This window comes from Solanum dulcamara, chromosome 10 (genome assembly GCF_947179165.1).
Source record: "Solanum dulcamara chromosome 10, daSolDulc1.2, whole genome shotgun sequence".
Lineage (NCBI taxonomy): Eukaryota > Viridiplantae > Streptophyta > Magnoliopsida > Solanales > Solanaceae > Solanum > Solanum dulcamara.
Window position 1 is genome coordinate 6,176,053 of NC_077246.1, and position 16,690 is coordinate 6,192,742.

Here is a 16,690-nt window from a genome sequence, read left to right on the forward strand (position 1 = left end):
AAAATTAGAAACTGGGATATTGGTGAAAGGGGAAACATTGATTTTTATTTTGTGACTTTTTGGCTAGAGAGATCGGCTTCTGATTCTGTTCTCAATTTGTAAAGGGGGGAATGTCGTAAAGGAGTTTGCTATCATCAAAAAGGGAAAATTGATAATGCTCAATGTAGTTGGTTTTGATGATTTGACAAACTTAGGAAACAGGTAGAGGACCTAGTCCCTTTGAGAAAATCTACTGATAATGATAGCAGACAAATAGTACAAACCAGATCCTGTCAAATCTGCAGATCTGTGTGTATGAGGCCGAATCCCTATGTAGAAGGCCAGTTGTCTAACCAATACAAATCGTCCAATGCATGATATATCATTGATATATACATTCTTTACAACATTTATCATTTGGCTTTTTGGAATCACTAAAAAGGAAATATCCATTTATGTTCATGCTCTCAAGTATCTGAAATTTGCTTTTGAAAAAGACTAAGGATCTGATAGAGTTACCAATGTTTTATTCTTGTTTTAGAGTTGTAATTTCTTGTTCTTAATCTTGTAAGGTCTACTCCTAATCTGTAAAGGAAGTTAGATCAGTTCTTATTTCTATTTCTTTTGTTCATTTTGTCGAAGTAACTAGAGCTGGTTATGGAGACCACCTGAACACTAAATCATCTAGGAGGTAAGTGATTTAGGAAGTAGTAGAGTTATTGCTTCAAATTTGTAACAGAGTTGTTACAAGGAGTGGAGAGGGATTGTGAGTACAATTCGTAGATTACAATAGCTAGTAATCTGAATATCTGGTTCAGTTGTTCTAGTGAAGTTTTGAGATGAAATCCTGTGAGACAGGTCGTGGTTTTTCTCTCTTGAGCAAGGAGTTTCTACGTAAAAATCTTGTGTCTATTTTATCTTTCTGTTCTTTAAGTTTCTGCTCTAATTTCTGATAAGGGACCCGGTCCCAACTGTTCTAGTGGAAGCATACATTCTAATATATGTTCTTTTTAAATTTATCTGAATGTTCCAATTGTACGACTTTAGAATAAACTTCTAAATCACATATTGAGATCGTAACTCAATCTAAATACACTAATTTCAGACGAGACAATATGACAAAGTAATATCACATAAAGAAGTGTTGTCCTTCGGAACCTCTCAACAACTTCCGTTCTTTTATGGACATTTAAAAAATTAAACCAAACAGTATTTAAATACACTTTTAACTAGAATTGTTATATTTCTTTGTTAAGGGATATGCAACTTTAAACGTACCAAAAAAGACAGGAGAAAGATCTGAAATGCAGTGATAATGAGGATATTTGCTTATGCTATGCTGTCACTTTTCCAAGCAAAGTTGTGCATTAAGTTTCAAGATAATATAAATAATGTATAGGTCACGTGATGTTTTGTGAACCGAACTGTCTTTTTTTCAGGCTGAAGTAATATAAATAACCGATAGATCACGCTGTGCTGTCACTTTTCCAAGCAAAGTTTTTGTATCTACTTTCAAGATAATATAAATAACCTATAGGTCACAGGATGTTTCTATACACATTTGGCAATGTCAAATATTACAAGGAGAGATCAAAGAATAAAGACAAGTCCCATATAAGTGAAGTTTGCTTATATTTGCCCATATATATTAACATAAACACAAACAAATTGGATATACCAAATTAATGTTAACAAGCTAGAAGATCATAAATAAATAAATAAAAACCACCAGACATTCCCAAATTTGAAGAATGAAATTTCCACTTTCAACTGCAACAAGCTCCTCCTTGAGAAGCAGCTCCATCTCGTCCGCCTGATGGCCCAGGAATGCCACCATAGCCAACTTTTATTCCATATGACTGCAAAGAGAATTAGAAATATTCAACTCTTTAGGTGACGGAATAGATACACCATCGACAAAAGCAAGCATTAAGCTTTTTGGCAACCTCGTTTCTTGTTACACCAGACAATAATCAGGTATTTAAGTTACTTGTGAATGGTTTTGTCATCAACACTCAAATGATACATCAGCATACAGAGACCTGTGTATATAAAGATATGCTCTACTGTTGGTCTATCTGATTAATTAGAATCTCGTAAAACAAAGGGAATGCGGATTGATAGGTTAGTGTGTTTTCCTTGATGGTCACTAATCTTTCAAATCTATGTATCATTTCAAAATAACTTCACTTCCCCTCCTCGAAATAGCATGTTATAATAGCCTAAATTGTATGCGCTGGAATCTGGTCTCAATTAGACAACACATTTCCATCTATTCTCAAGTTATCTAATAATGGTGGCATCCAAGCAAGTTCCCTGCATCTCAACTATTCCACCTGACACTTTTCCTCTGGTCTCAACTCTCCCCATAAAAGTTATCTTAGGGGTCAAAAACAGATCCCAGAAGCAATAACAGCATTTATGTTGGGCAGAAGGCAAAAAAAAAAAAGGAGAAGACATTGGAGTAGGCATTACATTCGTTAATATTGTTTTTCATTATTTTCTTTAAAGAAATGCGACAAGAAGTATGTCATGATCGGATCAGAAGGAAACATAACACACTGACTATTTCAAGGTATGTTGATCTTATTTCTTCTCTACTTTTCCCAACTTTTCTTACATCATTTCCTTTCATATACTAGCATTAGATTCTGGGAGAAGTTAAGTCTTCTCTAACAAGTAACAACATTTGCAGTCCATACCGAAACACATTAAGTAGAATATACATAAATAGTTAGATAAGGTATACCTCGTTTGATACATCAAACACACCATCCTGTATTTTCTTATAGATCGTGGAGGCTGTTTTGATAAAAGCCTGAAGAAGTACAATGAATTACTTCAAGACATCCATTGTATAACATAAAAGCTCTACTAGCACATTAAATGATTTTTTACCTCTTCAACATTCTGAGCTGTTTTAGCAGAGGCCTCCATAAATATCAACCCATTTTCCTTGGCAAACTGTTCGCCTTCCTCTGTGCTTACAGCCCTTCTGTGAGCAAGATCACACTTGTTTCCAATCAGCATTATACTCATGTTTGCATTTGCATGCTGCCTTGCATCTTCCAGCCAACTAGCAAGGTGATTAAATGTTTCCCTCCTATAAAATTTTCCGGAGGAAAGAAAATCATCAGTTCTTCACTAACACAACAATCCAGAGAAATGTAATTAGAGTGACCACAGGAATCTTAGATTCCTATACAATATGCTATTTATCCATTATGAAAGCAAATGACCTTATTTCAATATGAAGTTTAATTTGGGGTGGGAAACCATCAATTAACCACAAAGGCACAAGCACAGTGATACAGGAGGCAATATATTAGTGCCGCATTCGAATTCATGGATCCCACATCAAATCTAATTCGGGAGACCATATAATTGGTTCATTTATGTTAAGTAAGAGAGTAATTTATGAACCAAAATAACAGAGTGCTCACTAGCATTAGAGAAACTTCTTTAGTTCCTCTCTAACAGTAAAAGACAAATTAGATTCAGAACACCATTAGACAACATTTTGCAAGAGCACAATGTAATGTTCTACAATTAATTAAATTGAAGATTACAATGTATACTGCAGATGCAGCCAAAAGTTTGATATATAGAAACATGTATGTGCGACTAAGTTTGTTGAGAAATATTTCAAGAACTAAGTGAAAAGCTAAGACAAGAAGTACATATTATGTGAGAATGAGAGCAAATTTATGCTTACTAACTTCAATTTCAAGCATAAAGAGCGTCAAAACATAATGCAGGTAATACCTGGTAATATCATATACAAGTAGTGCTCCGGCAGCACCTCTGTAGTATGACCTCGTGATAGATCTGAATGATTCTTGGCCAGCCTGAAAAGAAGATCATTCATTAAAATCATGCTACCAGCCATTTAATGACAGCACAAGCAAATAATAATGAGAACAGTATGAAAATTATTCTGCTACCTAGAAAAGAATTTAATGCATTTACGTAGATAGTCTTAAGCTCCAAATGAAAAGAAAAAAAAAAGAGATTATCAGGCAGAGTTTAGACTAATGATCGCATCTCTTTTAGAAATTTGGCATATATCGAAGCAGAAAAAGAAAGAAAAGATGTGAAACAAACCGTGTCCCAGATCTGTAGTTTTATTGGTTTGTTGTCTATTGTGATCATTCTAGCCCCAAATTCAACCCCAATGGTCAAGTCATGGACCGGTTGAAATCGTTTGTCCGTAAATTGCAAGAGAAGACAAGATTTTCCGACTCCTGCGCAACAAAAATGTTAGAGATGATGTCTTATATAAGGCTTCAGCAATGTATACATCAACATTGGAAATATTCCATCAGAATTCAATAACTATACAGAAATGCTAGGGCAAAGTGCACTCGTACGAGGAATCACCCACAAAGTTGACATTGCTTATACAAGTAAGAACCAAGAGTTTAGAATGTCATCACAACGATTTCGAATTTTTGAGTGCCCCATAACCAATAAGAGGGTAGTTTCTTATAATGATATGTTCGCGAGACACGTGGGTAGCAATCTCAATTCTCACCACAAGCCATATGTAATTCATCTCTAAAATCATACGCTTATTGTTACGAACATTCAGAGTTTTAATCAACAGTCACTTCACCATATACAAAAAAGCAGACATATATCTAAGAAATATTTTCCAACTACTGTTTTATCATTATCGAATTACTTACTTTATTGATTTTTCAAAGGGCTTCAATTCAGAAAATAATCGATTTTACAAGTCAAAGGAGAAGCTTTGGTATAGTTGTAAGAGAAAATGTTTGGCTTTTTTGGCTGGTGGAATATAAAAGAAAACTAAGCTACTGAATAAAGAACACTCCGGATATGCAATTTCTTGCCTTACTCCTCAAATGATGAGGACTTATTAACTTCACGACCAAAGAGTCAAATCAAATAGAGATTAACTAAGAAATAGATTTGTTATGCCAAAATGGAAGTGGGTTGGGCATAACATGGGATTAATAATCTAGTGAAAGTATAGTGCTTTAAGGCTGTTTTAAGGATGGATAGATTTTGAGAAATTGCAGGAGAAAAAAAAGAGTTGATGAGAAGTGATGAAGTGAACTACGAGGAAAAAGAGCGAGGGAAGGAGAAGAAAATAGAGGAGGTATGTCTTAGACAATCTTTCTATTGAAACTACTGATAGATATCTTTTTTATGAGGGCAGCTACTTCAGAGGACGCAAGAGTTGCTGCCCAGAAATAAGCTTCCATAAGCCGTTTGACAGTTACTCAATAAACAGTCTATGATGCTGTCCAAAGAACCTATAATGAGTTGCTACTAAATCTTTTACTATTGTAAGTAACCAAAACATAGTCATACGTAAAATTTCCAAAGACACAACAACAAACTGAAAAAGTATACTGACTGAAGGATCGAGATACTCCAAACAATGAAACAAGAGACTAGATTCATACTAGAAAACTCTGAGTTAAGGTTCTCCTTGCACTTGCAAAATTTCTAGAACTTTTTATGCATAGTATCACTACAACTACATGAAACTTCTATGTCCCTGTAAGATATATGAGAGATTCAGTAAGCAAATGATGGGGTACTGAATAGCCACTAACACAGCTGAATTAATGCAGAACATCCATATAGCCAAATCCCAACTAGTTTTTCTATGATAGCTAGCTTTGGGGTCTGGCTCTCTCTGGGTTGTAACAATGGTATCAGAGCCACCTACCTCCCTTCGTGCTCGTTGAGCCTTGGATGGTGATGTCGGTATGGCAATGTTAGCTCGGGGCTAGTAATGTCTAGTGCACAACCGTCGAGAATGGCGGATGCAGAGCGTGGTGGTTTATCATGGTCTAGTCCCACATCGGTACTACTATGTGCTGAGGTGGGGTTTATATTGTCTTTTGATACAACATTAGGAGAACCACACCCCAAAAGTGAGCTATTGAGGTGAGACTCAATAGCAGGCTTTTGGGGTGCGGTTTTCCCAGGTTGTAACACCAACCAGACTTCAAATCCAACTAACTTGGCTGATAAATATGTTTTCCAACTGCTAAAACTCTAATTTATTTATTCTCATCGGAAAAAAAATCAATGATCAAACCCATGGATACAACACCGACCATAATTAAGATATCAAACAAATGCAACAGAAATAACACAAAAATACAAAAGACAAATATACTGTGAAGATTCTCATAATTGGCATAAATTCAATTGCCTGTATAATCATAACCACAAAATTAGGACAACCTCCATTGAAATAGAACCTTCCCGATCATTCCAGATCCATAAAAAACAAAACGAGAATATTATAAACGGGTGCAAAAAGGAAATCATTAGAATAAAAAGATAATTACAAATCAAATTGACGATAAAAGCTATCAAAATTGAAAAAAAAAAAAGAAGGAAAATTACCGGTATCTCCGATGATGATATACTTGAAAAGATAAGCGTACGACATGATTGATGAGATCTGAAGAAAGAATACGTAAATGATTACTTGTATGTATATATAGGAATTTGCTGGTAATTTAATAGAAAGTTTCAGAAGAAGAAGGCGAGGAGAGAGAGGGGTTGGCTCTGTAAATATTCAAAAACCTCTCTCTCTTTAACCCGTTGGGAGACCACCAAAAATAAAAAGAACAAGGTAAAAGGGCCAAAAGTGTTTCTCAACTTTGCAAAATAAAATGATTTTGCCCTCCGTTAATTTTGGTCCTAATTATATTTTTTATAAGTGAAATAATTCATATTTACCCCATAATTATTGAAAAAAAGGAATAAATTTGCCTGATTCCAAATATGTCTTTATTATTGAAGAACTTAGATCAAATTGTCTATCGAAAGAAGGAAGGAGGAAGTAAGGGTCGGAGGAGTCGATGGTTATGGTGGTGGTGGAGCACATATTATAGCGAGAACTGACTTTTTTATGTTTATGAGTGTTGTGAAAGGCGATCTCCTCGTCGTCAATGGCGAAAGGCGAGGCTAGGGGACCCTTCATCGCCAATTAGCTTTGTGGTGAGAAGATCTTCAAAAAGCGACGCCATGGAGACAATGGCGACAACGGCGAGAAGCAAGAAAGGCGTCACCTTTTATATTTTTTTAAAATAAGGCGACCAATTTAGGGTTTTAAAAATTAAAAGGTAATTTTAGGATTTTTCCTCCAAATTTGCACCGTCGCACTCTTAGACTACCACTGACAACCTGTCGACTAGACTAGACTTCTCCGGCGACCAACCAAACTTTTTCAGCGATTGATCCAAAGTCCAACTTAAATGTATTTCTTCTATTCTTCTAATTTCTTCTTTTTTTCTTTAGATCTTCCTCTGCTTCTTTTTCTTCTTCAGAGTTAATTCTATCTCTTTTTTCCTCATTGTTTTGACTTCTGTTCTTCTTCTTTTTCATTAACTTTTAGTATGTACTATCTATTTTCAGTTTTTGAATTGAAATATTTGCTAATATGTTATTGCTATTGAGATTATGATTATTTATATATGCAATTAAATATTTTAATTTTTTTGGTATTAATAGGCGCCACACTTCAAAAAGGCGAGCGTATCGCCGCTATCCTCGCCTTGTGGCGAGGCAGACCCTTGTCGCCTTTGTAGCCTTTCGCCGTCCAAAACACTGCATTTATGAGCATTCTTGTGTCCTCCAAGAGCTTGAGAAATGCAAAACTTGCGAGAGTATCTTTTCTATTATCGGTTCCCAACCCCACTTAAGGTTTATTAACCACCGGAATGGATTACACCTTTCTTTCCCACCGATTTCATAGCGTTGTTTTCAAACTCATGAGGAGTCAGTCAATGCACGATGAGGAACTTCCATCCGGTAACCAATTGGCGTCCTGACTTACGAGCAAAAGTCTTGGAAGAGTAAGTGCAGGGAAGGATATTTCTTTTAATAAAGAAGTCCAACCTTTTCTTTGCTTTCGTAGTGAATCACCTACTAAGATTGGCAATATAGTTACCGGCGTGGAGAGAAAAAGGAGGAATAAAAAAAGTTAAAATTTTAAAATTAGGGAGAAGGGTCAAATTTGTCATTATTGAAAGGTTTCAAATTTTCCTTTCATTTGAAAAATAATTCTTAATTGTGAGTCACATGGCATCACCATGTACTAAGTGCTTATCCTTTGAAATTAAGGGCAAATTTAGGTCATTTTAGTAATGTCGGAAGCATATTTGACTCCAACTATTAATAGAGGAAAATATTATTTCATTTCACATAGTTCAGGGAGAAATTTGTTCACTTTATAATTATGATATTGAAATAATGGTGTAATTGCGGTCTGATGTGGGACACTTGACATCAGCGTTGTGAAGCTTCTATCATTTAAAAATAAAGGCAAATTTAGGTCATTTTATTAACGTCGAAAACATATTTGACCCGAACTATTAACTAAGGAAAAGCATATTTCATTACACATAGTTCAAGACAAATTTGACCATTTTATAATTATGGTGTAATTGTGGCTGGAAGAAGTTTTATAATGTGTTATTTGCACAACTGATGAAAAATATTCTTTGGGTTGTACTTTTCATTTGCATAACAACCCCATCAAATATTTACACTTATTTAGTGAATTTAATATTGTATGGTATCATTCAAAGTTATTGAATTCATATGAACCCATTATTTCTTAGCTCATTGGGTCATTCACCAAAACATTCTCATGATATATAAAGCTTTGATGATTACAATTATTCAAATGCTCTTGAGCGCAATGAATAGTATTATACAAGTAACAATATTCATAGAAATGAATGTTACCTAACATTCTTACTAGATTTCACTACAATGGGACTTCTAACATAGTGCTTTTTATCGGACCAAATTAATTGGCCAAATACATAATCTTTTGGAGCCTTATTTCCTTTAAATTTCAGAGTGATCTTGAAACTTTTCTCCTCTCCAATCTTTTTAAACTCCAATGTGTTTGGTTCAACAACAACAGAAATTCCAATTGGGGATCGAATACGAGCTTTGTAAGTACCCGGGGACCCTACATTCTTCAATGTTCTTGTCACAACGATCGAGCTTTTGAGGTTGGGCACTGTGATTGAAGGTAAGTTCAAATTGCTGAAACTAATAGGCTCAGGACATTTGAAGTAGCCTTTTGTGAAGAAACTGATTTGAGTTTCGTTGTACCCTTGAGCACAGAGGAAGTTCATATAATCATCGATTATTAAGTCATAAACCAAGCCAGGGTCCATGGCGCGGTTTGGCCATATGTGTCCTGATCCATAAGCAAATGGTGATGCCTTGAGGTGAGTTGAATTTGTCATTGGGTTAATCGTGTTGTCACGTGTTCTTGCTGCACCAGAAGAAGAGTAAACAAGGCATCATAATCATATAAAAGTTCCCATAAAAGATCTCTTTTCTTGAAGCCTAATATGATCAAGAATTCAAGAAAAGTTGCATTTAGAACTTAAATTGTATAACCAGACAGCAGAAGCAAATTCATATGCCTAATCGAAAGGTTTGGTTAAGTCCTACCGGATGTCATAATGGCGGATTTGATGGCTGCAGGACTCCAAGTTGGATGGAGGGTCTTCAAAAGGCCAACAACACCAGCCACATGAGGACATGACATTGAAGTTCCTGTCATTGTGTTAAATTTAACTCGACGATCATCTAATCCTATTTCTGCAGACCCTTGAACTCCTGTAAACGCAGCTAGTATGCTCACTCCCGGGGCAGTAATATCTGGCTGGAAAGACAATACCATATAAATACTCGTAAAAATGAAATTTTAATAGACTTGAAATTAACAATATTGAAATGGTAAAAGACCTTAAGAATCTCTGGTGTCACCATATTAGGTCCAATGGACGAAAAGGCAGCCATAATTGGTGCTGGTTTCGTTCCCAATTCAGTTGTTGGCCGAGTAATGTAAGCTGTAGCTGTCCTGATCAAACCAACAACGATGTTTAACAAGAAAATAAAACAGTAAAAGAAGGGGAATACAGAGGATTCTTCTTATTATAGCCATGTATACTATGACATAACGCAAGATTCGTAGACTGTTTGTTATACCTTGATGAGTTGACATAAGATGAGACTTGAAGTCCATCAGAGTAACTGATAAGGGTTGCAGGGCAGAGGTAAGGTTCAGCATACATTTCATTTCCAAAGAATGCGCTGTTGAGTATAACGATACCAACAGCACCTACTAAAGTTGCTTGTGTGCACTTCTCAACTGCTGCACTACCCCCTCTATGGCAAACCAAAATAGCCCCCTTCGCCTTCTTAGGGTCCAACGTCCCCGCTATGCAAAAATTACTGCAGAAGCACACAAAAAAAGGTTAGCAAATTTAGATGAATTAGTATTAAACAGTAGGCAAGAGAGGTAATACTCACGCTTCTTGAGTTGTCGCATTGGCAACTTTAGCAAATGCACCAGTAATAATTGGGAATGATTTGCCTTCGGGCAGTGCTCCAGTTGAAAGACTTACTCCCTAAAAACAAAAATCCGAATACTAATGAGAACTGACGCTTCCTAACTCTCCACAAAGAGTTCCAATCCCTACTTCAATTAAAGCTTCCTCAAAGAAAATACAGTCGTTCCTCTTTATAACAGTCTTGTTGTTCTGATATTTTTTTTGGACTGTATAGCGATAGACTGTTATACACCTATAACAACATCTGACATTTAAATCTTGTTTGGCTGTTATAGACAAAAGTTATCGGAACAAACTAAAAGTGAGAAATAATCAATCAAAATCAACTAATATTTGAGGAAGGTTGTTATAAAGGGGTTATTTTAGAAAGAATATACTATTACAGGTAAAACTTCGTTATAGAGAAGTAACGTATAACATAAAAAATAGGCTGATATAATGAAATGTTGTAATATAAGGTAACTAGTATAGAGAAGTCTAACTGTATCGTTTTGCAGATAAAAAGAATAGTGGACAAGAGAAACATACTCTGTAACGCTTATTGTTTCCTAGGATGACATAGCTGGAAAACTCGCGATCAATGGTGCTTGCCCCGACAGTAATGAGCCAAGGTGCAGTGTTGGCTATTGTACCAGGATAAGCACCAGAATTCCCACCCGAGGTAACCACAACAATGCCATGTTTAACAGCATGAAACGAACCAATAGCAATACTGTCTTGTGCATATGGCACAGGCAATCCTCCCATTGATACTGAAAGCACGTCAACGCCATCATGAATTGCCATATCAAATGCAGCCAATACATCTGCATCAGTACACGAGTCGGATGGAATAATACGAGGCCAACAAGCCTTATAAGCAGCGACTCGTGCTCTTGGTGATCCTCCCTTTGCTGTTCCATTGCCATACCCGAAAATGTTAGCTCCCTCGACAAAATTACCTCCGGCTGTGGACAATGTGTGGGATCCGTGCCCTAAAGTGTCTCGTGGCGTATAGAATTTGGAGGTTACGAGAGCTCCTGCTTTAGCAGCAAATCCTTTGATGAAGTATCTTGCTCCAATTAACTTCCTTCAATATTTAAAGGAAAACTCCAAATGTCAAAAACATGTATAAATGGTACTTCATTTGTTCCAATTTATATGACCAACTTTCCCTTTTCACAACGTTCAAAGAATTCAAATTCATTAAACTACTCAAGTATTAAACTTTTGATGTGATTTTATCATTCTATTAAATACACTTTAATATTACGTTCACTACTAGTAATATGTATTGCATAAGTGGAAAATTATTTAGTCAAATACCATACCGTTACATCATATCATATATTACTAAAAATGAAAAGCTCTTAACCTCAAAGTTGAATTACGATTTTATCCTTTAATTTAAAAATTATGCATTTGATATTTTTATTTAAAAAATTGTATATATTATCATAAATAATAAAGACAAAATTGAGCACATTCATTTTCTGTACAAATCTAACGTTTATCATCCTAATTCATTATATGTGTAAATTTTCCAAGTTCAGTCATTATCAGTTATGGAATCATAATTAACACAGTTGGTCTCATACACTACGATATGCATGTAGAATACATAATGTAGTGCATATTAAATGAAGGTAATAATATCCATAACTGTAGGCTGATATAAAATACTATCATCTTTCACATTTCAATAATTATTTGCTTGTCCTTTGAGTTGAGTCTTGGATCAACTAGTAAAGTTGTTATCATGTGATCGGGAGGTCATGGGTTCAAGCCTTGAAAACAGCCTCTAGCAGAAATGCAAGGTAAGGCTGCGTACAATAGACCCTTGTGGTCGGATCCTTCGCCAGACCCTGCGCATAGCGGGAGCTTAGTGCACGCTGCCCTTGTCCTTTGAGTTTCTACTGTTACAATAATATTTATACATAGCTTTAGTTTGTAATTTATATAAGTAAGACACTAAAGTGTCGAATCATTTGGTACCTTTTTTTTCCTCCACGAAAATCTACTCTTTTGTTTGTTGTATTTTGGTCAGCTAGCTCCAACAATAATGTTCAGGTAAATTTTATTTTTCTCGATTAAAAAAGTTTATTTTCTGCTAAATGCTATGATTGAGGTGTTTGTATATTCATGACTAGCTTGGAATGTTTTATTGTATGTTATCTAATTGGTTTATTTCTACTTTAGTGTTCACTAATTATATTTTTAACATATTTGTAGCCGAAAAAGGTCTCCATATATTTGCAGCTTTACAAGGAAAGACTTTTTTTTTCTTTATTTCTTTTAAGTGTTCATGAAACTATATACTTTTGTTTATACACATTTTCACTAAGCAACACTCTCCATTTTATTGAACTTTAAGAAACTATTTGGTTACTTTAATTTTAGGCCATCTCTATTTTATAAAATTTGTATTGGACGGCTGATAGATGTTAAATTTGATACATGATTATTATTTTATATTTCGTAATACAACTATATTTGTACAATATAAATTTTCTTAGTAGTGTTTTTTCATAATTTATTTTATTCTGTTATTTTCTTCTTTTCCTGTTATAAGATTGTTAATTCATTTTTTTCTTTTTATAATAGTCATATTTATGGAAAAAAAAAAGAGTACTGATATCTAATTTTCTTTATATATTTAATAAATTATAAGTGCATATCTCTGCATTGTAATTTTATTATATAATATAATATAATTTTTTTTATTTTGCACTATTATGTGACAATAAATATGAAATACATGTGTGCCCAGAGACTAGTTAAATAAAACAGAGGAAATGTTCTAAAGTAAATTTAATTGTAACTTGAACAAATACACTAACCATAAAAGCATATTACAAATTTATTTAATTTCTCATAATTGAGGAGTATTTTTTATCCTTTTCTCGGTCCGTCAATATTTGTGTAAATAAACTCAATTTTGAAATGTGAGAAAGAGAAGGTACCGATTGCAACGAAAGGTGGGATCAGAACCAGTTTGGCAAGTTCCTTTCCACCTTGATGGAACTGGTCCCATTCCTTCATCACTAAAGCTTTCTGATTCTGGCCAAACACCTGCCTCCAATCACACAAAAATGTGACCATTGAGGAAATATGATCACTCATTCATTAAGAAAAAAATATATGCATCATAATTTAGCTTTTGACTAATTATAAGAGGTTATTCAGATACTAAGCATCTTTCACTTTCAAGTCTGAGATTGTGAGGCGAAAAAGTGGGAACTTCCAGGAAAGAGTTTTTTTAAAAAAATATTGACTTCAACCGGCAACTAAATATACCTAACTATCTTAAATTATTTAAAGTTGGTCTCGTAAACACACTAACTTTGAGTATGTATTCATTATGCGGTGTAGCATCGATGAAATGGATGATCATCAATTGATATTAGCATTTCAAATTTCATACCTTCCTATCTAAAATCATGTTTTCGATAAGCTGAAATTGTGTCATATCTTATCTAATAATCTCTTTCCCAGTACTTATTCGATCTACCTCTATCTTTTCTGGTACCCTGTATCCAATTTCTCACACCTGTTCACAACTAGTGCATTTACACATCTGCCTTTCCCTAATCTTATCTACTTATTTAGCTCTCCAAATTCTTTCAACTGGTAAGAGTGGGGTCATGATTGATTAATTAAGCTTTGTAAATTGGAAAAGTCGTCGTCGTATGTGAAAATGGGATTGGCCAAGTTGGGGAGAATAATGAGATCTTGATACCTAAAATAAAATATTCAAATAAATTGTTTATTGTCAAGGAGACACACTAAGCTTCCCAGAAAGTGATCATTAAAAATTACAATTTGTGTATAATTAAAAAAACAAATAAGAATCTTTACTCAATAAAGTCAATGAACCATGCAATTTATTACTACCCGCTTTATTTACAATAATAATAAATTGCAAAGAAAAAAAAGTTATACAAATGTGCTTAAGAAGCAAAAAGATGGATTTGATTTAATTACAAAGAATTTAAGAAAAATTTATTAAAATATACTGAATGATTGTAAAGGAATTCAACTTATATACATTATTATATATAAGTTCTTGCGCTAATTAAGGCATATAATTGGCACAATGAGATTTATCGATAACAGTCAACCTTTATAATAATATTTCACTATAATAATTAAGTTATTATTGAAACCAATTTTCATGTTATGTTATATTATATAGTTTTATAACAGTTCAAGAAATATCCAGACAAACAATATTGTTATAAAAAACTTTAACTTATACCAAAAAAAATTCTAATATATTTCTCTTTTTAATAAATTTTATACGATACAAACTTGAATTAATCAGACGGAATGAGAAGATCATACCAGAATCAATGTTGCCAATAATAATGTCTTCTCCAAATCTCGCCTTCTTCCATAAAGAGCTTTTAGGGATTTTTCCCTCATGTTCCAACCCCAAAAAGTTCCATGATCTAGTTGTGTGTAATTCTTTTTCCTTGTTCAAGAATATTGATACTACCTTTGGATTCTCTGCAAAAAAAAATCATATAAATGTTGCTAAATGAATTTTAATTTGTTGATTATTACTTTTAAAAAAAATTGTTCTATAATATGGTATGATCTTGTAGTTCAAATAATTCCACACCATGATGTATCTAAAAATAATTAGTGAAATAAAAAGGGTTTTTAATTAGTTCATATATCATTTAGGTCTCATTAATAAAGAGAATTCGAAATATCACACACTAATTAATTATAGAAAGATATACATAGAGAAGTGAATCTTAATTGGGATTTGTCGATTAAGCTCACAAACTAAATTATTGCTTTTCGCTCGAATTACATATACATAAAAATAAATAAATAAAAACTTAAAATGTATATGTATAATTTGTGTTAGATAGAGGAATATATTTTGCTAAACGTGTTGAGGAGATATTTATATTTGACCTATCTATAGTATTTTCAATAAAGGGTGTTCAACTCATTGACAAATACAGGTCGCGAATTTATTCATACCCAGTATTTTTGATAGATATATATCACTAAAACCTCAACAAATACTAGATTTGACTCATAATTTGTAAATACAATGAGTTGAATATTAAAAGCTTTAAAAGGTCAAACTCATCAAATTTTAAATTTTGAATTTGTCTCTTATTCAACTAACCACCCTTTCATATAGCTCCCCTGGAATTACGTTCATTCTTAACTCACTGATTTTAGAATATTCTCAATTCACTTCTGACTCAGTTAAAACTGTGTACTGAAGTAAAACAAAATGCAGTAAATGGAAAATCAAACCATTTCACTTACTAGATAATTCTGCAGCTTTTTCATCTTCAAGAATTGCAGCAAAGCCATTGATGTGTCTTGTATAAGAATAAAAAATTGCATCCTTAGCCTTCTCAATACTGTTGATATTACAAAAAAAAGTTAGGAAAAAAAAAGACTACAATTTTTTTTTAATTTCATTTAATCAAAAAACAAATGCTAAAAGTATTAATTCAATTAATTACCTTCCTAAGTGTGATCCAAGAAATTCATGATGAGAATTAATAACTCTATCAAAATCAATCGACGTTGCTTCTTTTCCATGTGAATGTGCACCCATATACACCACATATGACTATATAAACATAAAAATTGCTTTCATTACTTCGAAATTCCGATGAAATTTTCAACGATAGTTCATCAAAAAAATTTAAAAAATGTACAATTTATAAAAAGAATTGAAAGGGAAATATTTACCTTTTTTGTGGCAAATGTTGGTCTAAGCAATAGAGTAAAGAGAATTGAAAGAAGAAGACATATTGATTGTTTCATATTTTCTTGAAAAAAAATAATCAGAAATCTCTTCTTCTTCTTCCCTCAAAGTAATATGAAGGAATCTGTTTTACAATAAATTGATTTATATAATTTAAAGAGTCTTATTGGTTGAGTCACTAACCATATATAGACTGAATTTGACAAAAATAATTGTAGATCTTATCTTTATTTAGAAGATTCATTGACTTTAGAGAGAATTTTTTTTTAAAAAAATTGTTCATATTGTTGTAAAATGAGACTAAATTAACAATTTAATAATGAAAGAGAGAGTAAATAGGAGAACTGAAGAAGAATCAAAGCAGAGTATTTTTTTTTTCTTTTCAATCGTCTATTGCCAATTCATGGCAATGTATATATAGGAGTTAATTTAGTGGGATGCCCACTTTTAGTGGGCCCCACTTTAATATAATATGTGGTGGGCATTCCACTTATATGTGGACACTCCACTTAACACTCCCCCTTGGATGTCCACGTGTAATGTGTTTACATAAAAACACTTTACAAGAAATAATATACTAAGTTATTCTGATGTTGTGTCTACATATCTG

At 33.5% G+C, this 16,690-nt stretch overlaps 2 protein-coding genes across 2 annotated transcripts; both read right to left on the reverse strand.

The window, feature by feature from the left end:
* Positions 1–1,569: 1,569 nt before the first annotated feature.
* On the reverse strand, positions 1,570–6,601 carry LOC129871587 (ras-related protein RABB1c-like). The gene is made up of 6 exons (XM_055946542.1): positions 6,373–6,601; positions 4,084–4,223; positions 3,745–3,827; positions 2,878–3,082; positions 2,729–2,797; positions 1,570–1,838 (listed from the first exon to the last, which is right to left on the reverse strand). Exons 1-6 carry the CDS (start codon positions 6,416–6,418, stop codon positions 1,746–1,748), a joined length of 636 nt encoding a protein of 211 aa, XP_055802517.1. The 5' UTR covers positions 6,419–6,601; the 3' UTR covers positions 1,570–1,745.
* A 2,004-nt stretch (positions 6,602–8,605) lies between these two features.
* Positions 8,606–16,212, reverse strand: LOC129871590 (subtilisin-like protease SBT5.3). Its single transcript, XM_055946545.1, has 11 exons — positions 16,065–16,212; positions 15,833–15,942; positions 15,630–15,727; positions 14,679–14,843; positions 13,298–13,406; positions 10,884–11,424; positions 10,315–10,412; positions 9,991–10,236; positions 9,748–9,862; positions 9,451–9,664; positions 8,606–9,268 (listed from the first exon to the last, which is right to left on the reverse strand). The coding sequence occupies exons 1-11, from the start codon at positions 16,137–16,139 to the stop codon at positions 8,721–8,723; spliced, it is 2,319 nt and encodes a 772-aa protein (XP_055802520.1). The 5' UTR covers positions 16,140–16,212; the 3' UTR covers positions 8,606–8,720.
* Between the last annotated feature and the right edge of the window lie 478 nt (positions 16,213–16,690).